This window comes from Pangasianodon hypophthalmus, chromosome 5 (genome assembly GCF_027358585.1).
Source record: "Pangasianodon hypophthalmus isolate fPanHyp1 chromosome 5, fPanHyp1.pri, whole genome shotgun sequence".
NCBI classification, from domain to species: Eukaryota; Metazoa; Chordata; class Actinopteri; order Siluriformes; family Pangasiidae; genus Pangasianodon; species Pangasianodon hypophthalmus.
The window spans coordinates 907,241-934,509 of record NC_069714.1 but is presented as its reverse complement, the minus strand read 5'-3'; the positions used below and the strand labels follow the sequence as shown (position 1 = coordinate 934,509).

General features: G+C 39.1%; 1 protein-coding gene and 1 long non-coding RNA gene across 3 annotated transcripts; one reads left to right on the top strand and one right to left on the bottom strand.

Moving 5' to 3' along the window:
• Positions 1-944: 944 nt before the first annotated feature.
• On the bottom strand, positions 945-15,665 carry LOC113524313 (matrix-remodeling-associated protein 5-like). Of its 2 annotated transcripts, XM_026910505.3 has the most exons (7): positions 15,209-15,665; positions 14,272-14,488; positions 13,440-13,569; positions 12,108-12,498; positions 8,012-11,815; positions 6,717-7,617; positions 945-3,890 (listed from the first exon to the last, which is right to left on the bottom strand). In XM_026910505.3, the coding sequence occupies exons 2-7, from the start codon at positions 14,478-14,480 to the stop codon at positions 1,979-1,981; spliced, it is 7,347 nt and encodes a 2,448-aa protein (XP_026766306.3). In that variant the 5' UTR covers positions 14,481-14,488; positions 15,209-15,665; the 3' UTR covers positions 945-1,978. The 2 variants fall into 2 exon arrangements, with proteins under 2 accessions (XP_026766306.3, XP_034160144.1); XM_034304253.2 differs by lacking the exons at positions 6,717-7,617; positions 8,012-11,815; positions 12,108-12,498; ... (1 more) ...; positions 14,272-14,488; positions 15,209-15,665 and adding an exon at positions 4,317-5,441.
• Positions 4,548-5,733, top strand: LOC113524353 (uncharacterized). Its single transcript, XR_004578165.1, has 3 exons — positions 4,548-4,608; positions 5,414-5,486; positions 5,652-5,733. It is a non-coding gene; the product is annotated as an uncharacterized LOC113524353 (long non-coding RNA).
• Positions 15,666-27,269: the final 11,604 nt, after the last annotated feature.

Genomic DNA, 27,269 nt, shown 5'->3' with positions numbered 1-27,269 from the left:
AATTCTGCAACATTCATAGCATATGGTGAGAATTTTGACCATTCGAATTTGACATATATCTTATGAAGTACGCTAGCATTCTGAATTTAATATCATAATAGTTATCAATATCATTACTGATATAATATCAATAGCTAAAAAAGCTGGACCAATGTATGTTCTCCTGTTTGTTCATTGTGTTCAGTGGGGCCAAGGAAGAGTTCACAACACTGAAAATACTTATTAAAGAAATGGAGGCATTGACAATATTTTAAAGTGTCCATGCTAACAATATTGGGCTTCTTGATTTTCACAACATATCACATGATTAGCACACTTGTACGCACTAATAATGCTAACGATGTAGATACCTTACTGTCAAACACACAGCATTAGCAAGACTGCTGTTTGTCGTAATATTATACGTGCTGTTTGTCATCTAGACTTAAGTGCGTCAAAACCAGACGTTTCGAGTTTTGCTAATGGCCTTACACACCTGCTTCAAAGTCGTGAGGCTGTTATTTTTTGCCTTTTGGTGTTATGGATTCTCATAAATCAATCTGAGGTTTGTTCTTCCAGCCACAAAAAAAGAAGTCTACTCAGTCATTAGTATTTACAGGCCACTGTAGGACGCTCTTCTGAATTTCTACAGGAATTTGTGGACTCTTGAGCCGTCACATCATCATCAAAACAGAGAAGAGCGCCTACACATTTTGTACAGTTGACAACACGCAAAGATTTAAACTGTTTAATTGACTGAATAACAAGAAATTTGGTCAACAGAACAGAAACGTGAGAATGATTCAGGGATTAATTCTTCCCCTGGGGTTAAGAGAGATCTGTGGAGCGAAGAGACGAAGATGTGGCTCGTTTAAATGACAAATGAATTTTTTTCTGTTTTCACTTTTGAGGGGACTTTAAAATACTTCTGACCATTTTTGCACATGAGTAATAACCAGAAATACTTGAAATACTTGCATTGTTTATTTAAAATGTAGATGTAAAGTGCAGCCATGAGCTTCTCACAAAAAAAAAAAAAATTCAATAGCTTTAAAATGAAATTGATCAGTCTTTAAAAGACAAATAAATTAAAAAAGACATAGTAAGTGTTCCTATAGCATGACATAACAGCAAAAAAAAAAAAAAAAGATTCGCAATGCCTATTTTAAACTCCATTTGCAAAAAGATACACCATTACGTGTTTAAATAAGACTCAATAGAACACATTTTGCTATAAAATGCAGTGTTCGGAAACAAATAAATCAATATTCACCACACAACAGACATTACTTATTCAAAAATACAATGTTTGAATTTACTTTAAAGCCTGGTCCTTTAGAATAAACTACTGTATATTGTAGATATAGGTGAATGGAAATATCTTTGTAAGCTCCCTGATAATGCATTTGTCTGTAACATAAAAAAGGGGTTTATTAAACTTTTTACTGTAAATAAAAACCTCAGTACGGATTTTACGGAAACTATTAAAAACAACTGGCACATTATTTAAATGTGTACAATAATATTTTGAAACCAGAGAGGTTTTCTTTATTTCTGTACTTTCCTCCCATGGAAACTACTTTTATTAAAATTGTCATTAAACTCCAGTTAACATTATTTACAGACATAATAATAGTAATTTGATAATTGTGGTTTCCACCATTACAACAAAACGAGAAACCTGCAGACCTCATCGCTTTGCTTCACAGATACCTGGGAGTCCCTGGAGCCCACTTTGAGAAGTATAGATCTAAACCAAACACCATGAATTTCCTCCCAGCATCATGAAAGCAGATGAACAGTTTCTGTATCATATCTGCTGATATTTTTAGTTTGTGATGATAATCATCTTGATTTCAGTTAATTAGCTTTAATACTGTATTTACAAGAGAGTATTTACCAGCATATCCTGTATCTACAAAATAACTCACTCGCTATTATCAGTATTCTCTGCACTGCAGTTCTTTAAGGCGTGTAGGTATTTATATAATATTTTGTATCAAAACACATATACGTAGGTTGCTTTACTATCACTGCCAACCACGTTTTTGGCGGTGCACTTATAGACACCACTGTCTCTGCTCGATGGGTTCCGGATGACCAGAGAGCCTTGTGGATGGATGTACCTGTTGCCATAAAGTCGTGGATGAGGGCCTGACTTGAGCTGGGTTTTATCAGGCATTTCCCAAAGTACCTCCGGCTTTGGGATACCAATTGCCACACAGTCAAGCTTGATTGCAAGTCCTGGTCTTCCATAAGTGACCGCTGCGGGTCCAGTGGTGATGCGCGGTGGATAAGCAATCACAATCACTGCGACTGACATGGACGAGGACCCGTGTTCGTTGGCAGAATTACAAAGGTAAGTTCCCCTATCGTAGACGGAGGCCTTTTGGACTGTTAAGGTACCGTTGTCAAAAATGAAGTATCGTCCCAATCTCTGTGGCCTGGTGAGGATTTCTCCACTTGGTAGAGTCCAGGTAAGCTTGGGTATTGGGTTACCACTTGACAGACAGTTCAACTGAAGGTTTTCACCATTGATAATGCTGACCAATGAGCTGTACTTGCTACTGATGACAGGCTTCTGGCTGGACTCTAGAGTCACTGTCCGTTCCACAGAGCCTGCACTGTTACGGCCCACGCATTGGTAAATCCCTGCGTCTGAAACAGAAGGTTCTCTAATGATCAAAGCTCCATCAGGGAGATGGTTGAAATGGAAAATGCTAGTTCCACTCAATAGGGTTGTTCCGTTGGGAAGGAACCAGGTGATCTCAGGATGGGGGCTTCCCTCCATGGAGCAGTTAAGGATCACAGAGACTCCACTGGTGAATTGGACAGTCTCTGTGGCCAAGCTTTTCAGCTTTGGTTTTTCAACACGCTCTGTAACGTGAAGCTGTACCTGCAGTCTGGCCTCGCCTGCCTCATTGCGAGCTATGCAGAGCAGTTGGACAGAATCACTCTTGCGTGAGTTGCGAATATCAAGAGTACCATTGCGATGAACCATGATCCTGCTGCCATAGTAAGGAGCAGGAAGCACAACATTCTCAGGCATTATCCACATGACTTGGGGATATGGTGTTCCTTCAGCTTTGCAGTGCAGGAGAACCCGCTGGTCCTTCTCAGCGGTCTCCTCTGCTCTGGTTAGGGGACTTTTTAGTCCATTAATGATGGGCGCTGAAGTCAGAACTTCTACACTAACCACCTTCTTGTCTGAACCTGCTGTATTTTTGGCTAAGCAAGTGTAGTTTCCGCTGTCCAACCGTTGTACCTTATGGATTTGCAAAATCCCATCAGTGGTAAGCTGGTACTTATCAGATGCTGGCAGGTCTATGATGTGGTTGTTTGGGGAAAGCCATGCTATTGTTGGTAAAGGCTGCCCCTTTGCCCTGCAAGTAAGCGATGCTGTTTCCCCATGTGAGACTCTGATCACCTCAAAAGTGTTGTTGTGTATAGCTGGTGCAGCTGCCACTACTCTGATATGAATTTTCATTTCATCTTTGCCAATCTGATTCTCAGCATAGCATGTGTAGTCTCCCTCCTCTTTCATACCCACGTCATTGAAATAGAGGGTACCATTGTCAAATACAACATACCTCCTTGTGCGCACTCCGCTGTCATCTGACTGCATGACGCTATTAATCATGGTGCCATCTGGAAGACTCCATTTGATCTCAGGGTTCGGGAGGCCCGATGCAATGCAGTCCACCTTCAAATCACTTCCATAAAGAACTTTGTGGTTATTTAACTGTTTCTGTTCAATTTTGGCTGCTTTCATCATGACATTCGCTTTCAGGAGAGCAAAATCATCTCCAATTTTATTTCTGGCCAAACAGAGGTAGTCTCCATGGTCCTTGTCTGTTACTGATTTAATGGTGAGAGTGCCATTGCTGAAGACTTTCATTCTGTGATCGAAGCTAGAAAGAAGTAAAGAAGGAAATGTCAGATTAATTTAAAGCTAAATAATGATTAGTGAATAATAGCATGGTATGAACAAAAGTGTGAATGTAATGGCATTTTCAAGGTAAAAATAATGAACAGTAAGAAAAGGAATGACACGATTTCCATGGAGTCTAGGGAAACATATGCAGCAACAATAACGCTCTATAATAACAAATACCATGTTACTGTTCCATGAGTAGTATTTATAATTACTAGCACTTCCTCGAGCTTTCACATTTCAATTTGCAAGTCTCTCTGTTCCTAAAATAACTATCTTGAGTAATTGTACTTCCTTACTCTACTTAAGTGCCATCTTGGAAGATTTGTACTTGAATTCGAATATTACTGGAATTGTATAAATGAACTCTTATTCAAGTATGTTTACAAGAAAGAAAACATACTTTTTGCTCTGTAAATTTTCATTTTGACCTTCAAAATTTTTCTAAATTTCTCCTGCCCTCTATGCCATTCACAAGTATTTTTAAAGACAACTAAATTTACATTGATGTCAAATGAAACTTTGCACAACTGTCCTAATTGGTCTTTGAGAAAAGGCCAGCACCTTCCATTAATCAGCACAACACACACCACCTGTCAAGCTGGAGTCAAGCTTTAACAATCAGCAAGATGAGCTTCCATTCCCTTACTTTGGTAAGATGGGAAAGACCATCAAAATTTGCCAAACACATTGAGGTGAGTTAGCTTTAAATTCATAAATTTGCTAGCTAGTTTTGTTTTGTTGTTAATGCCTCCTTTGCATTCATTCCAACAGAGTTCTTAAAGTGGTCAATTAATAAATATATTTCTGAATTGTAAATTGATGATCAGTTAAAAATATTTACTTTTACTTATGAACACTTATGAGTATCTTTACATATAATTTCACTCAATAGCTTAAATTGAATTTCACTTAGGTTTTTGACTCCATAGTTTTAATTAAGATTTTGACACCCATATTTTTACTTAAACATGGTTTCTCTGTACTTTTTCCACCCCTGCATTATGTCTGGTCTGCTGGCGACTGCCGGCTCCTTTAACAGCTTCATGCTTGAATTAGATTCCAGCTGTTTGTGTTACTTAACAGCTCTGGCTTTGGATTGGGTAACTGTCAAATAAATAAATGGAAAGATAACCACTTTATATGCCAAATTGACACATGGCAGCTTTTATTTGCTGATCTAATTGCTTAAGGCTTTGATGTAAGGGTATTATCTCAATAAGTGATGTACATCATATCATATAATATCAAAATATCCTGATATTAATTTGCCACTGACCCAAATCCCTCGCTTCTTGCTTCCCTGCTAAATGCGTGAATGGTACACTCATCTGCTGACAGAACGAAAAAAGACTTCACAGCACTAATGTTGCTTTTTATTCAAAAACTATTTTCCATTTGGAAATCAAAGGACAACCATAATCTACCACAGATTTATCCTGAGTTTATCTTTAAGACCTGTCACCTCGAGTTCACTATATAATGTTCCAAACATGACAGCACATGAATGGGAGAGAAGTCTGGAGAAAATCAACCTGAAGAATATCAACCATGTTGCAGGAGGAATAAAAAGGTAGGAAGGTATCCTGTAATTCATTTATCAGACTAAGAATGACATTATCTTTGCCTCGTTCAATCTATGATTGAAGATCAGCGAAACCTAACCCGAAAGCTCAGTAACAAGAATGTAAGGAAACATCTGATATCATTAAAATGATAGAATTTTCAATTTGCGCAGTTTTAGGTCAAGAAGATTGATGAGTTTCGTTGTCTGATTGAGACACATTAAATCTTCGGTCTGTTGTCTTCTCTGAAACTTGGATGAACTCGTGCACTCTGGGCAAATCTTCCCATAACTCCAGGAATTATGAGCTTGGACTAGACTACTTAGTCAGCTGTCTAGAGCAAAGATGGAGGCGTTTGCTTTGTAATCGGCAACAGATGGTGCACTGAGGTCCAAAGTCTGCTCATCACATCTGGAAGTTGTAAGGACGGCCCTTTTATCTGCAAGTGAATTCTTCTTCTACTACTACAACTCCTGTATATATTCACATTCTTATCAGATGAACTTCCTTAAAACTTTGGACTACAATGTAGACGACACTACATTGATCTACGGTAAGTATTACCAACACTATATTAAACAGCAATCTCTGCGCACAAGAAAAATTTACCAAAAAACAGAATGTTACAAAATGATTAGTTCTGATGAGAGACTGTAGTAGCCTATATATAAAATCTACAGCTTAACTAGATAAACACAAATTAAATAACAAACACTGATCCAGTGTGAAAATTGATTATCTGATCAGCCTCATTCAGATTAGCAAAGAGAGCTAACTGTACTATCTATGTACCCTCACCACAGGCAACAGCAATCTCTGCTATTTCCTTCCAAGCTTGATTTTTCTTCGTAATGTCTCTACAGGTTTAATGAGAGGTTGTATATGACACCACGATGAAACCACGCTTATAAGTTGAATCAAACACTAAATAGGAACTAATTGCAGGTGGGAACTAAAGTTGTGAGCGTGGAACTGAAGAATCGTTGGACCACACACGCCATAGGATCGGTATAGATACGAGCCAATCGGATTTGTCGATTTATTGCATCATACCTAATTTGCACAGACTTGCGAAAGTCTCAGTTGAAATGTCATGCTGCCGCTTTGTTGCTTACCGCTAGCACTGAAAATACAGCTCCATATTGCACACACATAGAAGATTAATGAATGCCTGTCACTTTGTCGCTTGTTAGCGTCAATTTAGGGTTACATGCTTATCACTTGTCATATTAACGTACCTGAAATTCTCATCAATGAGTTTTTTCGCTGGAGTTTTCCAGATGATTTTCGGTTCAGGGCTTCCTGAAGCACTGCAGTCTAACCTTAGATTGCCACCATAACTGATATCAGTTCTTAGGGGCGATGTGAAGGTAATTTTGGCTGTAGAGGAAGTCCTCTTCACCAACACACTCACACTTCTCTTGGCCATGCCCACGACATTCACAGCAACACACTCGTAAGTACCGGAGTCTTTTTCTGTTGGGTTGCGAATGTAGAGAGTCCCATTGGGAAAGACGAACAGATTTCCATTGATGGACTGGGAAGGGCGGATATGCATGCCACTGAAGGTGATCCACCGAATCACTGGATATGGGGCTCCTTTAGCGCTGCAGTGGATGTACATGGTCTGACCCTCAGAAATGGTGTGGTTTTCCTGTCTCTGTTGCTGGATTATGGGTGGAAGTGCAGTAACGTGGAGCCGAATCGACATTGTTGCAGCTCCAGCCACATTACTGGCGATGCACTTATAGATTCCACTGTCTGGGTAACTAGTCTGCTTCATATGAAGTGTCCCATTGCTAAAAATCATTAATCTCTGCTCCCTAGTGCTGACTGATTGCACCACCGTCTGGTTTGGAAGCACCCAGCTTATCTGAGGATGGGGAAGACCTTGTGTTTGACAATCAAGGTTGACGTGGTCTCCCAAGTACACGGTCATCTTATGCTGCCATGGAAGCAGGATTTTTGGCATTTGGGCCAGAACCATCAAGGTAACCATCATCCTATCAATACCATATTGAGTCTGAGCAGTGCAAACATACTGGCCACGATCCTGGAGCTGAACATTGCGGATTACCAAGGTTCCACTGGGCTGGACCTCAAATCGCTGGATTCTGGTATTTGCTGACATAACAGCCCCTGAAAAACAGAAATAGAAAGAAAGAAAAACTTATGTCCATCAATATGGAAGTAATCTGTTGAAGTAATCATAGGTTCTTTGAAACACACTGCATGTGTAACAGTAAATAACTGATTCTGTCTGTGTCACAGAAGGTGCACACATGTTCTTTGGACATGTCATGGGCCAGTAGAGAATATTGATGGCTTTTGCATTTTACATAGAGGCAAGACTCCATGGCTTGTGTCCAACTGTGGCTCAGCATGCAAAATACTGTTATTAAAAAAAAATCAGGTTTACATTTAGAAGACAGATAAACAGACTCAACTCGGTTATTTAGATATTAATCCATGTCTTTGTTTATATTTATTGTTTAAGATGAAGAAATTATGTTTAATATTTGTTTATTCATACCTGTAGAGATTTTGGTCCAGGTAAGAAAAGGTTTAGGTTCCCCCACAGAATTGCACGGAAACTGCACATCTGTTTCAGCATTCACAGTGACTGTGGTATGATTAGCAGTGGTGATTCTGGGCCTTGCTCTCAGTACAGGAACATATGGTGGCTGAGGAAGAGGGACATTCTCGCCAAGGTGCCGGTTTGTAGAGACTACACCTGTCTGAATTGTGCTAAGAGGCTTTGCAGTTGGTGTTGGGCTTGTAGTTGTTGTCCGAGTAGTGGTTGTAAAAGATTTAGGTGACACGCTTGATCTGATTGTACCAACTGAGCCTGCTATGTCTTCCACAGGTGAATTGGTATTAAGGATTCTTCCATGATTCAGATCAGGAATGTGGTTAGTTGGAGTGTTTCTTGAGTAAAATGGAATTCTGTTATCTGCTATCAGGATGCTGGGTTTTAAAGAGATTGTTTCTCCAAAATTGGTGGTTATATTTGGAGTGTTAAAACCAGACTCTGTGGATGTTATTGAGGGTGTTATGGTTGTTGTTGTTGTTGTGAGAGGTTTTGTTGATATGTGAATCTTAGCTTTAGTGGTTGGTGGTGGTGTTGTAGATGTCGTTGTTGAAATGACACCAGAGGGTTTGCTTATGTTAGACAACGGCAACTCTCCATCTCCCACCTCTGGGCCTGGAGTCGTAATGGGAAAAACAGAATCATATTCATCTGGAACAGTATGAAGTGTTGTGGTTAGAAACCCAGGTTGACTTTGTTTCACTGAAGAATCAGAAAATGATATATTTAGTAAATCTTCTGCCTTAGTTTCTTCTTTTGGAGATATAACTGGGGTTTGAAGTGGTTTGACTGGAGCAGCTGCAGATTTGACAGATTTATGTGTAGAGTTGAGTATTTGCAAGCTACTGAGAGTTTTCTCTGGGTGTGATTCAGATATGTGAAGACTGGTGTCTGTTGCTTCATCCTCAGTGACAGGCTTCTGAGATGGTTTTAGTGCTGAAATTCGGGTTGTAAGCCCGCCTTGAGTAGCTGCAAGTGTTTCATAATCTGCCTCTGGCTGAGATGTAGAAGCAATGTGGTAATTCATCTTGATCTCTGTAGTGAATGTCTGCACATTTTGCCAACTCTCTTCGGATATATCTTTATTTGCTCTCCTCTGAGATGTGGTCACAGTCACTGCTGGTGGTGTAATGCGTATTGCGTGGTGTAAACCATATTGTGGGACATTTAGAGTTGGTTCAGTCCTCTGGATTGTGGAAAATTCACTCGCCTCCAATTTGTAGGCAAATGGATTGATTTTGTCAGCTAACAGCGAGACATTCTTTTGATCAATACCATTACCATCATTGTCTGTTAAGGATTTCAGGTATTGGGAAGGAGTAATAGATGTAGCAGTGGAATAGGCTGATGTGCCTGCTGTTAGTGTGCCGGATGTGATTGTAGTGATTGATGGGTTGTGCGTTCCAGTGGCCTTGGATGCTGTAAATAACTGTGGTCTGCTAGTGATTAGGGGCAAAGATGGTCTTAGTCTTAATCGGTTTATTCGTCCCCTGCTTCCAAATCGCCTCCTGGATTTCCAAGGGGTCCTGGAATATGAACTAGATGGAGCTCTTTGCTTTATAACATTAGCTGAAATGACTTTGGTTGTCTGTGTTGAAGTACTAATCCTCCATTGTGCACTGTCATTTTCACTCTTTGTGTAGGACTCCTTAACATCAGCAGACTTCACTGAGATGCCAAGCTCATTCTTTAACTCTGAATTGGTAGCAGCTGGGTTATTTTCCAATTGGTTTCGTCGTCTTTCTTCTCTGTGTGAAGTGCTGGTAGTTAAGGCGTTTACATGGTTCCCCTCCAGGATATTTATCTCAGTGGTAATGTAATTAGGTGCAGCTGTGGTTTTTGCAGGTCTCGGTGTTACTTCATCTGACTTAATGCTTGATTCAGGAGGTGTTATTTGGTGCAACTGGTATTCAATATGTGAAGGAGCTGTGACTGGTTGTGTATTATGAGATTGAGACATGATAATGGCGTTTGGCTCTTCCTTCAGTGGGCTCACATCATCCGGGGAAGATCCTTCTATGTTATTGTGAGATTCTGGATCTACAGTCTGAACCCTTTCTATTGGAATGCTTGTGTTAGACCTAGGTGTTGTGGTATTTGGAACTGTTTTCTCACGAATTTTGGCCAAAAGGTCAGCCCATCTCTGTGGATCTATTTTGTTGTTGGATTTATTCATTCTTCTCCTGTTCCCAAGAGCATCTTTCCTTTGTTGTCCATTCAAACCTTTCTTAATTGGCTTCCTGTGGCCAGGAAAATTTCTCTGCAAATTCCTGACTGGATAGCCCTGTGACCTTGACTGTGGTCCCCTCCTTTGTTTCATAAAACCTCTGTTTGATGGCATTCTCTTCTGGCCTGTATCATCACCAGACGACTCCTCCATATCCTCTAAAATTGCTCTGACCTTTGTAGACACACCTGCCGCAGACAGGGGCCCCATATGATACCGTCGGAGAGGCTGTGTTCCTTGTCTTCTCATAACAGTGAGCTTTGCAGAAAGAGTGTCCTCACCATGTTGATTCAGAGCCACACATTTGTAATTTCCATTATCATTAGGTCTGCAGTGAGGAATGAATAGAGTTCCGTTGGAGAAGATAAAACCTCTAGATGAGTTTGCTTTGGCGTTCATAATACTGCCGTCTGGAAAGATCCAGTTCACTTCGGCATCTGGTGATGCGGTGGTATTGCAAGGCAGATAAACAGATTCTCCAACAAATTTCTCGTAAGCAATCTTGACCTCCTCACCTATGGAGGGTCTGGAGGATTCAACAACTGATAAACGAAAAGGAAGAAGATCTACATCTCCCAGAACCTCAGCGATGCAGTAATAAACACCGGAGTCTGAATGATCCACTGCTTTGATAAGAAGTTTGCCCATACTAGACACAGATATCCGGTTGTTTGGGCTACTGAAAGATGCCCTAACCTTAGAGCCATCAGGCAACATCCATTGAATGCTTGGACCTCCAGAACTCACCACATTGCAGTCCATCTCAATCATACTGCCCACAACTGAACTAAATGTCGTCTGGGTTGCATTGCTATGTTTGATCATAACCCAGGATCTCTTCTGCCGTCTTGGTTGCTCACTGTCTGTGGTGGAAGACATCTGAGTAGTAAAAATGAGCTTTACAGTCTTGGAAGTGGAATAGGGCCTGTTGAGCTGTATATTCACATACGATTGCATGAGCCAAGGTGGATGGGACAGAATATTAGCTTGGACTCCAGTGTAATAGTACGCATCTCTCTCAATGTCCTGTCTGTATCTGTAGCTCAGGTCAGGCCCTTTATTTAACATAATCTCCCTGCGCAGGTGCAGCGCAACCTCGCTGTAGTACGCAAGCAGTCTCCATAAGCTCGCATACTTCTCCCTGTCCATCGGGCATTCAAGGTCTAAAGAGAGAGTCATGTTAGCACTGATCTGCAAAGACTCAGCGTAGTTCCACGTGATTTCTGTGGACTCCCTCGGTTTTACAACTTGGCAGGTCAAGTCCACCGTGTTTTCATGTTCATCTGTCAGGTTCAGCATGATATTTCCGAAAGGTGGCTTGAAATCCTCCAGAGAAAGAAGCTCACTGAGGTATTCCTCATGTGACACGTCCTTCCCTGAAGAGTTGCTAATTACCGGTCCTGTGCATTGGAAATCCTTGTGTTCGGAGATTTCTTTTCCGCTCAGATGCTGTGGCGAGGCACACACTGGACATAGCTGATCTTGGGCATGTGCTTTGTCCTTCTTGCATTTCATCACGCCTAGAAATGAAGAAAAAAAAGGAAGACTTTACTGGATGCTGTTTGTAAACTATAACTGGATGTATATGTTCTCTATATATATTTATATATATAAGTATTTCGTGCCCAACCAAGAACTGTTCATATTTCAAAACTTAACCATGACATTTGATTCCATATGTTGAAACAGGAAGTCAGAGTGATTTCATTGGATGATCACAAGATTAGTACAGGATGAGTCAAAATCACTACATCACTAATACTTATCATCACTGCTGCTTTCAATTGGTACTAAATACCTTTTTCACTTTACCTGAATGGCGTGTCATCCAATCTTGGAGCCAGTTTAGCCTACAGTCGCAGGTCCAGGGGTTTCCGTACAGGAAAATGTTCTCTAGATGTGGCATATTTCTCAGCATTTCTTGTGGCAGGGACGTCAGATAATTGTCTGCTAGGTAGAGATGTTTGATTGTGGAGACCAGGAAGTGATTTAACAAGGAAAATGTGCTGAAGGTAGAAGGATGGAGTTTCTGCAGCTGGTTCCCTTCGAGATGGAGCAGACGAAGTGATGTCATGCCTCTGAAGGCATCCGGGTGGATGAATTCGATGTGGTTGTTGTCCAGGTACAGCCTTACGAGGTGCGTGAGCCCAGACAAAGTGTGACCTGTGATCACTTTGACTTTATTGTAGCTTATTTTCAGGACCTGAAAGAAATATTCATGTCAGTGTTTGGACAGTGATGCTGATTATAATAAGTAAAAATGATCCAAGCATTCAAATATTCTCCGATTCAGAGATGAATTGTTTCCATGTTCCAGTGGTTTGCTCTCTCATGATGATTAGTCATTGATTGTTTCCTTCTCTGTGATTCATGAAACTGAACTGAACATGAAACTGAAGTCAGGGTCAGATATCAGGCAAGTAATAAAAAAAATATTAATCTGTACCTTTATGGGAAAATCACATACATCTCACACGTGATCATGTATAAAAATCGCATGTTTAAATTAATCAGGTATTTAAAAAAATCACATTTGAAAGCAAAAGTCATGAGTAAAAACCACATGTGAAAAATCAGTCACTTAAAAAAAAAAAATCACATGTGAAGATAAATGATGTGAAAAATCATGTGAAAATAAATATAAATCAAGTAAATAAGTAAAAATAAGTAAAACAAGTGTTTTAAAAAATGCTAAGAAACAAATAATCTGTAAAAAAAAATCACATGAAAGTAGATGAATCATTTAAAAAAGATCATGTGAAAATAAATCATGAGTAAAGCTCGCATGTGAAAAAACTCAATCACTTAAAAAAGTGTAAAGAAAGGAATTGTGTGTCAAACACGTGTGAAAATAAAAGGTCAAAATTAATTTTAAAATCAAGTGTAAATAAATGTTTAAAAAACACGTGAAAATTAATTGTGTGCAAAAAACGTTACACATGAAAATAAATGAATTGTGCAAAAAAAAAAAAATCATGTGAAAATAATTGGACACTTTATTAAACAGAAAGACAGAAAGAAAGCTGACTGATGATGATCAGACTCACTGCTGTGTGTAATGGACGTATTTAACCCGAGATTAACTGTTCTTTTAGAATGATCTCATTTTACATTTTTGTTTTCAGTAACAAAAAAAAAAATTACCTGCAAGGACATTAAATCTCTAAAAACACCATCGGGGATTTGATGGATGTTGTTTCCGTGCATCATCAGAAGCTCCAGTTTCTTCAGTTCAGCCAAAGAGTCCTTGTCAAGGCGAGAAATGCTGTTAAACCTGTTAAACACACAAATTCAACACTCTGATGCTGTGTTCACATTAACCTGAACATTAAGCTGTAATTACGCGGATATGCGTTTTTTTTTTTGTTGTTGTTGTTTTTTTTAACAGTAACACATCACAGTTACGCTACAAGTTTAATCCAATGACTTCAGACAACAAGAAGTTGCTACTCAACAAGTAGCAAACTAATCTAGGGTATTCTATTTATTCTTAAAAAAAATTCTAAATTATATAAAATAAACTTTTATTTTTATGAATAATTTGCAGTTTGCTGTTTGACACATAGGTGGCACTAACATACCAGATTTACTTGGCTTTCTCATTAACCTAGCTGTTTATAGCTGCTATAACGTAAGTGCTAACAGGAACAGGTCTCGTGGAACATTAAATGTAACTATAAATGGATAAAAAGTATGACGTGGTGTCCTTTACTAAATAATAAATTGTAATGGTTGTCAAATTGCTGTCGTATGAGAGGAATAACAGACCTCGATACGTAGCGTTATAGGAAATTAATCAGCTTCAGAGTGGGAACAGTCACTCCGTGTCACGTTGTTCCGTATCACACCACCTCGTCATGGATTATTTTCCTATAACTGCACACCGCCGAGGCTGTGATTCCTTACTTATTCTAAAAATTCTCACAATAAAATCACAGTTCTCGTAAGGGTTCCTCACAGCGTAGACGGCGCTTACCCGAGATTCATGCGCCGGACTAATCTTGGCACTCCGGAGGGGATGAGGGCGAGTGAACGGAAGGTGCAGTGCACTTCAGAGGGGACGTAACAGGCGCAAGGACGAGGGCAGGACGCGGCAACATCCGGGAACAGGACGAGTAACGCCAGCATCACCAGCAAACACCGGCCCGCGGCTCCCATCCTTCTTCGCCTTTCCATCGGCTTCATGTCAAACACTGTGGGAGGAGAGACAGAGAGAGAGAGACAGAGAGAGAGACAGAGAGAGAGAGAGAGAGAGAGAGAGAGAGAGAGAGAGACAGAGAGCATATCATCTGCAGAATTATTGGCACCCTTTGAGGCCATGAAATAACTAAATCAACCAATAAGTGATATTTGAGGATTAAACATGTGTAGATGCTGTATAATTATATTGTAAAACATAAATTTTCGATTTTATTTATGAAACACAAAATTTTCTCAGAAATTTATTCAGAAATGATCTGGGTGATTATTATGATATGAAATATGTTGATGTGATAAATTATGCCACAGGACACTATTCCGGATACCGTGATACGTTTATATTACATTTATTAAATATATATAAAAAAAAAAAACAGACTTGAAAATGTTGTTCAAATTTTGTTCTTAATCATTATCAAGATAATCAAGATAGATAGAAAGATAGAGAAAGAAAGAAAGACAGACAGACAGACAGACAGACAAATAGATAGATAGATAGATAGATAGATATAAAAATTTACAGAGAGACAGATAGAAAAAGAATGATAGACAGACAGATAGATAGATAGATAGATAGATAGATAGATAGATAGATAGAGACAGAAATAACATTAGATAGATAGATAGATAGACAGAAAGAACATTAGATAGATAGATAGATAGATAGATAGATAGATAGATAGATGAGTAATTATATAATGGCAGTAATTTACCTTTAGGAGCCTGCAGTGAGTCAGTTCTGCTGTCCACACGAGTAATTAAACCTCTTCATGACCTCACACTCATTCACTCTTTCACTCTTTCACTCATTCACTCATCACCAGCTTCTCTCTTTCACTCCATGTCCCAGGACCAGACATTTATAAGATAATACTGAATATTAAGCTGCATTAATCACAGAGTCAGAGCAGCGCGTCAGACTGCACCGTGAAAAAAACAGAGAGATAAAGAAAAGAAAAAAAAGAAGGAAAAAAAAAGACCCGAGGTCACTTTAATAAAATGGAAAAGTTTCCTGCGCGCGCGCGTGTCGCAGATGTTCCTCCGACCCGCGTGCAGGAAGAAAGCGGAGAGGCGCGCGCGCGGCGAGGAGACGGCACAGGGGCGCGCGCGCGTCCGGTCTGCCGCGTGATCCCGCCGAGGAGCACTGAGAGGCTTCAGGAGACGTGCAGCTGTTTTACACCGAGCTAAAAAAGAAGAAAGAAAAGCAAAGAAAAGAAAGAAAGAAAAGAGAAAAAGAGGAGGAGCAGTGAGGGAGGTGTCCTGCTGCTCCTGCTCACACTAGAACATTTATACAACATTTATACAACATTTATACAACATTTATATAACATTTAACCTTTAATTAAAAGATACAAGACATAAAATTCCACAGTCATTATACATTCTCATAAATTTTTTATTGCAAAATGATTGATATAATTAGATACTTTTATGTGATCACAATGCCATAGTCACTGAATAATAATAATAATAATAATAATAATAATAATAATAATAATAATAATAATAATCACGTGTGTGTGTGTGTGTGTGTGCTTTTCATTAAAATTAATTTGTCAGAAAGTATTATTAGTAATAAAATTTGCGCTGTCGAATTCTGGATTCTGATTGGTCGTCAGATGTTGATGAATTTTCTTTAACAGCAGCTCTGACAGTAGTGCAGCTGTAAATCTCATTGTAATACCTTATTGTTGCTATAGTAACAGCTCATCATTATTATTATTATTATTATTATTATTATTCACGTCAGCCATTTTCTGCTCACGTCTTTGTTTATTCATGTGATGTTTTCTTTGGAAAAGACAATAATAAAGTATGTTTCTGTCCATATGTTCCATAAATCAGGCCAGGGTTGTGACAAATACATCTACATGATGATAGACTGTGAAAAAGAAATCTGAAATATACCATAAATATTATAATATAATGACGTCCGAGAGACAAAGACGTAGCTTTGGTGCTGTTTTTGTTTTCATTTCTAAACTTCGAGGAGGGCGTGGCCACCATGTGGACTTAAAGGCATGAAGAAAAAGGGCCTTGTTGATTTATCAGGTCAGTTTGGGGGAGCTAGCGTCACGTGTTTCAGCTGTGCAGCTCAGAGTTCAGGCTGAACAACTGTTCACACGGCTAAAAATAAAAAATCACCAAAATAAAAAGGTGTAAATAGTTGGAATTGTTGTGGCTGTGGCTGACATGACGCAACAACCTGCATCCGCTGTGTTTCCGCCTGTCACAGGAAGCAGGTTTAACGTTATTGCATTCGAAGATCTCAACCCACCACCAAGGAAATCGTTTACGGCGCGCGACAGCAAATTCGGGCCGAAAGTAAAACATCTCGCTATGTTCTTCACAAGTTCCTCTGTAGATACATCTTTATATAATCAGGCTATGATTAAGCGTCTAATACTATTTTAAATAAAAGTGCATTAAAGGTGAATTAGGTAAGATTAATCTTTTTTTTTTTTTCAAGATTACATCTGTGACAGTTAGGTGGGTTCAACATTTTAATTATTCCTACCTATGTTTCATAAAGCTCCGCCCCCTGAATCTACAGTGGCCCGTACAGTAGAGTGTCTACAGAATGACTGACAGGAAGCAGATCCAAACACAAACAAGCGTTCCGGACCGGAAGCCAGTTTTCCAAACAGGTTTTCCCAGCGCCTTAATACACTTTTGCTAAGGCTACGGCTTTGTATAATGTTCTGCATATCATGTTATTTGCACAAGTATGAAATTTTAAAAAAAGAAGACTATTGCACCTTTAATGTTATGTAATGTAATGTTACTTTTCCAGCTGGATGGTCAGGGAGGAATAGTGAATAGCCTCAGGACTGGTTTGTGGAATGTGCGTGCAATCTATAGCACCAATCACTGACGGGAGTCCTACTGAAGAACACAACAAACCTCTGATAAGCAACTGTTATTTCATTATTAATAATAATAATAATAATAATAATTACTCTATAAATGTACTTTAGGCTACATGCTCTTCTGTAAAAATCCATTTTCATGTCCAGAGTGGGTAAATGTGGAATGGGGGTTTCCTGAGATAAATAAGAATTTGCAGTATCATGCTCCACAATTCCACAAAGTTACAATATTCCCTCTTTGCATATTCCATAATGCTGATAGGACAAATAACTGTGAATGCCTGTAAGTTCACTTGAACTGTAACATGACCTTTCCACACATTTTCAAGAATGGTCAAACTGTAGCTACAGTGGATTTCCACTGAATTTCCAACTTTCTGACTTGGAGTACCTGTTCTGGAAGCCAGGAAAGTGCTGTCGATCCCAAATTCAGCATGATGTCATATCAAAATGGCTTCCACTGCTCCATTTTTAAGAGATTACACTCATATTAGATATTTAATCAATCTATAAAATTGACCGCAAAGTTCACTGTTTTGAGAAGATGAACAGCAATCATATCACTTACGTTAGCCAAGTTCCAACAAATGCAGCATTATTAGCGCACATCAGTGGGAAAAAAGTGCCTGTTTGGCCCCAGAGAAGAAGTCAGGTTAGATGTTCAGTATAAGTCACCATGGCAGTGTAACCTGGTGAAAAAAGTGAGACAAAAATTCCAGGGTAAAGTCAGTCTTGCTAACAAATACATTCTGATAAGCAACTCTGCTCAACACCATGCGAACAGCTTGCCCAATGTGAAGCACGGTGGTGGTAGCATGTTGTTGTGGGGATGTTGTGGAGTGTTTGAGACAGGGGTGGAGCTTCACCTTCCAACAGGACAATGACCCTAAGAATACTGGCAAAGCTACACTAGAGTGGTTCAACAACCAATCAAGGACCTGAATGTGTTTCTGGGAATCTGTGGCAAAAATTCATCATCGATCTTCATCCTATTTCACGCAGATTGATCAAGAAGAATGAGAGGGTCAAAATAAACAAAAGAAACATTTTGCACCTTCAAATGTTTGATATGGTATGTTGTGTAAATCAAATGGTCAAAATCATATTTAAGTCAATTTCAATTGTAGGGTTTAACACTACAAAACATGGAAGAGTTCAAAGGGGTGAATACTTAAGTGAAAGCAAGTAGAGTTTTCATATCTGTAGGATGAAATGAACAGGACCAATTTAACTTACCCCAAACAAGGTACTTTCACTTTTTTTTTTTTTTTAATTCAAGAGATTAACTGTTGGTTGTTGGTAAATTGAGGTTTGTTTTGCTTCAGTATGTTTAATTTCATGGCATGTGCCACATGAATGTGTGTAGAGTCGCTGAAATGTGTGTATATGTGTGTTTTTAACCATTAAACCGTTCACTGCTGGAACACAGAAAGGTGACAAAGGTCACGTTCCCTTTGGCCATGTTGTAAATTTTTTAAGAAGGTCAACCAAAAAAAAAGGCCCCTGAGAGAAATAGCAGCAGTCATAAATAAATAACAAAGGATATGGGGTTTTGTTACCTTTAGGCACAGAGATAAAGCACAGGTTATGAGTCTGGAAGAGCAACAAGATCTTTAGCTCAATATTATTCATCCCACATTGGCCTTTTTCACTGATTTCACAGACACGTCCTGTTTAGATTTCCTAAAGCCAAGTTGTACGATTTCAGCTTCTTTTTTTATTTTGTTTAAAGACTATTCCTTGCCACACTGCATGAGATGATCTCAATAAAATCTCGGCCGAATTCTGTGCAATAAAATTTCTCCGTGTCAGATGATACGACGATGATACTTTAAAAACTGCTTCAGCTGGGAAGCATGAAATAGTTTCACGCTGTTGTGATTAGACGTTAAAGAGGCTTTCTGCTGTATTGGCTTTTACAATTTCACAAAAAATATCAATCCCGGGATTAGTTAGCCCCACGACTGATCCCTGAGTGAGCTAACCCGAACCTGTACCCACCTTGGAACATAACGATGAGCTCCAACACCATACCCAGATTATTCCCAACCACTTTTTAAAAGTCTAGTCTGTTAGGAATAATTCATGCTACCACCACCATGCTTCAGCAACTTTAATAACATAGGACAAAAACAGATCCAAACGCATTCTAAAAAAAAAAAATATCAGATTAATAAAGTCACTATAGGTTGTCATTATACTGGCCAACTGAATCTTGCAGAATTGCACAAAGTATTTTGTTTTTAATATACTCCCAAAGACAGGATGTTAGTGATAACATAAATCATAACGACTCAGTTTCAAAAGAATTCAAAAGCATACTGTTATTACTGGAAGTGGTTTAAAGCTGGAGTGGGTTTAAAGCGAGTATAAAAAAAGTTTCAGATACACTTTTGGTGCAAATTGGTGTGGTATCTAACTGAACCTTTTTTTTTTTTCATTTTGCTGGAGCTAATTATTGCCCCCAGCACATTTCAAAACAAAGTTATGTCTGTCATATTGCCACAAATAATAATCTCTGACCTCATGTGTTAACTTCAGGACTGTTTTTTCTCCAATCCTACACGCTCCCAAAGGAATTCAGATCAATCCCGCTCAGTGTCGCCAGCTCTTTCCAGAGCAAAGCAGAGTGTGGGACAAACAATACTGCTCAGTGATTGGTCAGTGGGAAACATGGTGATCAGTGATTGGAAACATGGTGATCAGTGATTGGTCAGTGGGAAACATGGAGATCAGTGATTGGTCAGTGGGAAACATGGAGATCAGTGATTGGTCAGTGGGAAACATGGAGATCAGTGATTGTTCAGTGGGAAACATGGAGATCAGTGATTGGTCAGTGGGAAACATGGTGATCAGTGATTAGTCATTGGGAAACATGGTGATCAGTGATTGGAAACATGGTGATTAGTGATTGGTCAGTGGGAAACACAGAGATCAGTGATTGGTCATTGAGTGGGATTTGTTCCCACTGACCAATCACTGATCACCATGTGTCCAATCACTCATTTCCATGTTTCCCACTGACATGGTGATCAGTGATTGTTCAGTGGGAAACGTGGTGATTAGTGATTGGAAACGTGGTGATTAGTGATTGGAAACATGGAGATCAGTAATTGGTCATTGGGAAACATGGAGATCAGTGATTGGTCATTGGGAAACATGGAGATCAGTGATTGGTCATTGGGAAACATGGAGATCAGTGATTGGTCATTGGGAAACATGGAGATCAGTGATTGGAAACGTGGTGATCAGTGATTGGCAACATGGAGATCAGTAATTGGTCATTGGGAAACATGGAGATCAGTGATTGGCCAGTGGGAAACGTGGTGATTAGTGATTGGAAACGTGGTGATTAGTGATTGGAAACGTGGTGATCAGTGATTGGTCATTGGGAAACATGGAGATCAGTGATTGGTCATTGGGAAACATGGAGATCAGTGATTGGAAACGTGGTGATCAGTGATTGGCAACATAGAGATCAGTAATTGGTCATTGGGAAACATGGAGATCAGTGATTGGCCAGTGGGAAACGTGGTGATTAGTGATTGGAAACGTGGTGATTAGTGATTGGAAACGTGGTGATCAGTGATTGGTCATTGGGAAACATGGAGATCAGTGATTGGTCATTGGGAAACATGGAGATCAGTGATTGTGCAATTGACCAGCTTTTGCAAATCACAACTCACGCTTTGCTCACTGATGGTGTGTCGAGTGAACCTGCTCTCTCAGCAGCTGTGAAGTGAGCTGTAGAGCCGGATCGAGTGCAGGAAGTCACTAATGTACGCTACAAAAAAAACCTAAAGCATTAAAAAGCATTTATAACTTATACGCAACCCCTTTAGTTTCCTACACAGACAAACCTGGGATTACACATCAAAAAATAATTACACAAAATACTTAAAATTCTCTGTAACACTTTATAAGAAACGTAATTAATAACTGAAATGACGTCGTATACATGTAATTAATGTTTTCTGGTTTATTGATTACTAAAGAAATATATTGTAAAGGTACATGAAATACAGCAGTGTCATTTATAAAAACTCATAATAACTCAAATTTAAATTTGTAGTTATAAATGATCCAGTGATTGTGCATTCACACTTTAGCAACTAACATCAGATCCTGAATACCTAATGATTTGTTCATATCTAAACAGTATTTAGAATAGGAGAATTAATCACACACAGGTGTACACTCATTCATTCATTCATTCGTTCGTTCATGAAATCACCTGCTCCTTCTCCAAAACTCCTCCCTACATTAATTCTGCTAATCAAATCTTCTCCATACTCCACCACAGTGCACAGCTACTTAAACGTCTTTGCTGAACTGTCATGATAAGCGCGCTAACACAATGAACGGGATGTGAAAAAAAAAACAAAAAAAAGAAAGAAAAGAAATGGAAGAGGAGCTCAAATCAAACTCTGTTTGCTCTCGAACCTTAAATCTTGGCCATAAATCTACTGTTTCCCAACAAACATGAGTGTGAAAGGGAGGAGACTTGGAGAAGGAGTGGATGTTTATATACTTTATATAATCGCCCAGACAGCATCCTGCTGATTGTGTGTGTGTGTGTGTGTGTGTGTGAGAAGTGGAAGTTTTCCTTTAGTTCACAAGCATGCTGTGGTGAAAAAGCACAGAGAGTCAAAAACAAAAGTACATAAACACAGCACCGCGCTCTCTGTAACGCCGGCCTCCCTCGTCCTCGTTCTCCTCCACGACAATGTGCGTGTGTCCCGTGTGTATTTGTGTTTATTTTGTTGCCCCACGTTGGTGTAAGGATGGACCTGCCATCCTGATACATTTACAAAACCAAACTAATTTGATATGAAAGATTAAAAAGACTTCTTGGTCATCAGTGGTGGAAAGAATACAAAACACACTGAGTTGATTTGAAGTAGTAATATTATTAGTAAGAGTACACAATACACAACTAATCCAAAAAATGTGTATTTTTTATTCTTTTCTTATGGTAAGTAATCATAAGAGTGAGCACCACTTCCATTATTAGGATCATTTAAAGAAAGGTTATGCTACTTAACTAGCTAATGTTGATTTTATGGCTATTTTATGATAATTCATACATGCTTCTAGCTAAATAGTTGGCTAGCTACGAAAGATGCCGCTTACACTTTATCATAATTATAGCGTTAATTATAGGCTGTAGATACAGTGTACTTAACACGACAGACGAACATTCTTTATTCTAATAAACTTAAACATCTTAAGTTTAATACGGAGCTTTCGTACTATAAAACATCAAAAGATCTGGCTAGCTAGTCTAGCTCACTCAGCTAGCTAAAGTCGTAATTCTTCATGTTTCCGCAGGTTGGATGATGAACTGTGAATATCGCCACAGCTTTTAAAACGAAAGATAGCAGGGAAAGGATGCTTATCCGTCTCCACTGTCTCAGACATTGCTGCTGCTGCTGACTAAACGTTTTTGTCGTTTGGGTCTCGAAATGGAATTAATTTCAAAGTTACGCATATTGTCTTTTAATTGGATTACAGTCTCTTTCCAGGGTTAAAAGAGTTATTATTCGTTACCTTATAACAAATAAAAGTACTATGTAAAAGTACTATGATTTAATTATGCACAAAAAAAGTGAGTGAACTATGTACTCAAGTACAGTAATGAGAGTTTGTTACTTTTCACCCCTGTTGGTCATGAACTCAAGACTCTTGGACTTTGACAAATATTTACCCTCCATTTGTTCAGCTGAGGAATGTGTGAATGCTTTTCTTTTCTTTTCTTTTTTTTTTCCTCAAGTGAGTATGAGATCTGTTCAGTCCTGAATCAGCCAAATCCACACACCTCAGTCACTCCTAGAGCTAATTTGTTCAGTAAAGAATGAATGTATAGTTGTAGAAAAGCATAAAAAGTGTGTAAAAAGGTAATGTAATAAACAACAACAACAACAACAACAACAACACGCTAAATGTGTGGTCATCATTTATTCCATCTGTATCACGTATCAAATCCTGTCAGGAACATAAACATAACAAGGAACAAAATGCTAGTTTAAGGAGCTAAAATGCTGAGTCATGCTTATTTTAAATACTAAAACATCTATTTTGTAGTTCTGTACTCAAATATTTCATATTTCCATCTAGGACGTCGACGTCGACGTCCAAAACTTTAAGCACTAATTTACACATAAAGGTACAAATTTTTGTTATATTTTTGTTGTTGTTGTTGTTGTTGTTGATTAGCGAGCTGGTTAAGTTACGATGGTGACCAGGAGTGATAGCGTTAAGTGGTGATTAGTTTCGGTTGAAGCAAAATAGTTAACATAACTATGACGACAACATGACAGCAAATGCTCAAACATATGGATTAGCATATGCCCATTAACTAGCTAGCTAGATATTTACAGAACCCTATAGTAGTAGATTCCTCTCTTTATTTGATAGAAAAGCAAAAGCTCTTTGTTATGGTATACTGTACTTACTTATGGCTACTTTTTCTAACTAGCTTGTATTATAGCTAGCTACTTTATCAAATGGCTAGTTCAGCTGTAGCTTAGCTATTTTAAATCATGAGTAGCTTGACCAGTTACAGTTACAGAGTAGCTTCCCTAAAACCCCCAACATCACAACCACAGCTATGCTAGCTATTCCAGCTATTCAACGTAGCAAATGTTAGACAGCAAATATCGTCCGTGCCTCATGTTGAGGAAAATTAAAGAGCTGTAACGTTAGTTTTAGCCATAACCACGTTAAATTCTACACCTCAGGCTCTGCGTACACACAAACATAAGCAATTCCTTGGATAAGTGGGTTTTAGTGAGTTTTTTATTTTTTTTGTGCTCATCTTAGAGGTGTTTAATCATAGATATACACTTTATTAGGAACACATTCATGCAGTTATCCAATCAGCCAATCATGTGGCAGATACAGGTCAATAGCTTCAGTTAATGTTCACATCAAACATCAGAATGGAGGGAAATTGTGAGCTCTGTGACTTTGATTGTAGCGTGGATGTTTAGCGTAACTTAAACATTGGCATGGATGTTGGTGCCAGATGGGCTTGTTTGAGTATTTCAGAAACTGTTGATCTCCTGGGATTTTCACACAGAATGGTGTGAAAAACATAAAAAAAACACTGAGTGAACAACAGTTTTGTGAGAGGAAACGCCTTGTTGATAAGAGAGGTCAGAGGGAAATGGCCAGATTAGTTCGAGCTGCCTATTTTGCCTATAGTGCAAACTGCTAATTCTAATTGTAATCTTATAATTAAATGTTTGGTGTACGTTGTCCTCATCTGCTGTGTGTTAATGTCCAATGTTTCTCCTTACACTCATTTTTAGTTGTCATGAGTCAAATGTTGACTCCTAGCACCAATCCAAAGCACTTGTTCAGTTCGTATTAGTCACTTCTCATTCACAATTTCCCCTCATTTTAGTTCGCAGAGAGACGTTTTATGAGTTTAACATGAGGTTAGTGTGAAACTGGTGGCTGGATTTTATATGATGCTTAAACTTCCATGAACTTCCTGCTGCCATCATGCACATGTCCTTCTTCTTCTTACCCGGATGTCATAATCTGCACTCAGAAGAGCCTTCGCTGATCTTTTACACAGAGATCTAAGGCCCGACTCCTGAACTGGATTTGCATCTGGATTTCTTTGAAAGAAATGTCAGCTGTCGTCTCAGCTGCTCTGTTGTGCTGTGAATTTCAAGATATTCCTCACCGGTTGAGAAGCTCTGGCACAAGAACCAGACAGTCCAACTTTTATCCCTACTCAGGTGTAAAATGAGTCAAAAATGTGTTTTCCTCATCTGTAATCATTACATCACTGCCACAGGCTAAGTTTAATTATTATTATTTAGTCTTTTATAAGACTAAATTATAATAATTTAACAGCAAAAAAACTAATAATAATAATAATAATTTCTGAAAACAACCTGAAAAGAACAGATAAAGAAGGGCACGAATGATAACTACAGCCAGATGAACAGCCTGAGAGAAACATGGAGTAAAAAAAAAGAAACAAACACCTGGAATGTTTTTGAGGACCAACGCCAAGACATTTTGGCCTCAGGAACAAGACAGGAACTTTATAGCATTTCAAGATGTACCATTATTATTATTATTATTATTATTATTATTATTATTATTATTACCAAAATTTATGCAGTCAGGATTCATGCATAAGCACAGTTCAAAATCAAAATTAGAAAAAAAAAACAAGCATCAGGAATGTATTTAAAATGCAAAAAAAAAAGAACAGAAAAGGAAAAAAAACTCTGCCTGGGACAAAACACAGAGTATAAATCATAAACAGTGCAGCTTCAGCAGCTTCTTCCAGGAACCTTTACGTCTTATTCCATAATCTGGTGTACTGGACTTGGACTCTACTCAAAAATACAGAGTTAATGGATTGTGCTGTTACTAAATAAAAGTCAATGCTGCTTGTTTATATAGCTTATTATTGCACCTGGGTGTGACTGAGTGTATGAATGTGTGTGTGTGTGTGTGTGTGTGTGTGTGTGTGTGTGCATGGTGCCCTGCAACTGGTATCCCAACCCGGATGTATCCCTGCCTCACGGATCCAGTGTTCCTGGGAGCAATTCACCAACATTACGACTCTTAGTCCACCATGAACCTGACCAGGATCAAGCAGTTCCTTCTTTTTGGAAGAGTGCGCAGTGGGCTATTCCAGTGAATGCATCTTTCACCTCACATGATAGACAGACAATTTTGCTGTTTATATACAATACAGTACAAAACAATTCAAGTGTCAATGTTGACCTGTGCACAGTTGTTCAGGTTAAGGTTACAGTCTGAGCAGCGTCCACCACAAATAAGGAAATTCAACTTCCTCGGCAGAGTTTGCATGTTCTTCGTGTTCCCCGTGCTTCAAGGGTTTCCTCCTCAGTCAGTCCCCAGTCATGTGTTGTAGGCTGATTGGCATCTCTAAATTGTCCACAGTGTGTGAATGTGTGTGCGATTGTGCCCTGCGATGGGTTGGCACCCCGTCCAGGGTGTCCCCCTGCCTTGTGCCCGGAGTTTTGAGAAACCTTCATGTCAACACACCGCCCAATGCACCAATGACTGCCCAGAACTTTCATTCAAAACCTTCCTGAGCCTTCACAGTTTAGAGAACTTCTGCTACCATGTTCACTTTACACATCATGGCAATGGTTTGTTTCTCACTGCACTGGGAACAACATTGGGAAGAATCTACATCGTTAATTATCCTGCTGACTTGGTTACTGGCTATAGAGCATTGTTCACTCTCCCACCTGCAGAGGTCAAATGTTGCATGACTTGGAGAATTGGGGACATCAGTGTGACTAATACCAAAGGCAGTGAAAGAGAGCAGTCTTCATCTCTATCCTCTGGGGTAAGGGTTGCTTTCACAACATCATTTGCATCACTGCATCATCAAAACAATTTCAGCTGCGTGGCAGCAGGATCTTTACCCCTCATAGCACCTAGTAGCTAGGAACCAAAAGACAGTAGGAAAAAGAGTGCAAAGCTATGGAGGAGAACATTAAGCAGGGTCTTCAGCAGTGCCTCATTCAACCCTCTTAGTCAGGTTTCTTCTTTTTCAGAAAAAAAGTGGTGATCCAGGTATAGATTATTGTGGCATCAACAGCATAAAGGGTAAACTGTAATAATAGTGCTGCCCCTCTTACTTCATTCATCAAGGGAAGCACTTTCAAACACAGACCCTGGGAGTTCAAGGGGTTAAGACCTTAAAGGCTCCTGCAGGAGGGGTACAATCTCAGAGACAACAACAGAAAAGTTTCACCCTGTCCTCTAGAGAGCGCAAGTTTGCCATGCTCTCTGGGTGAGAGGGATGGGATTAGTCTCTAGCCAACACTAGCCAATCTTCGGTGCCCGTGACTCTTTCCATCCAAGTGTGTTCAGCTCAACTTTGAGTGAGCATGAA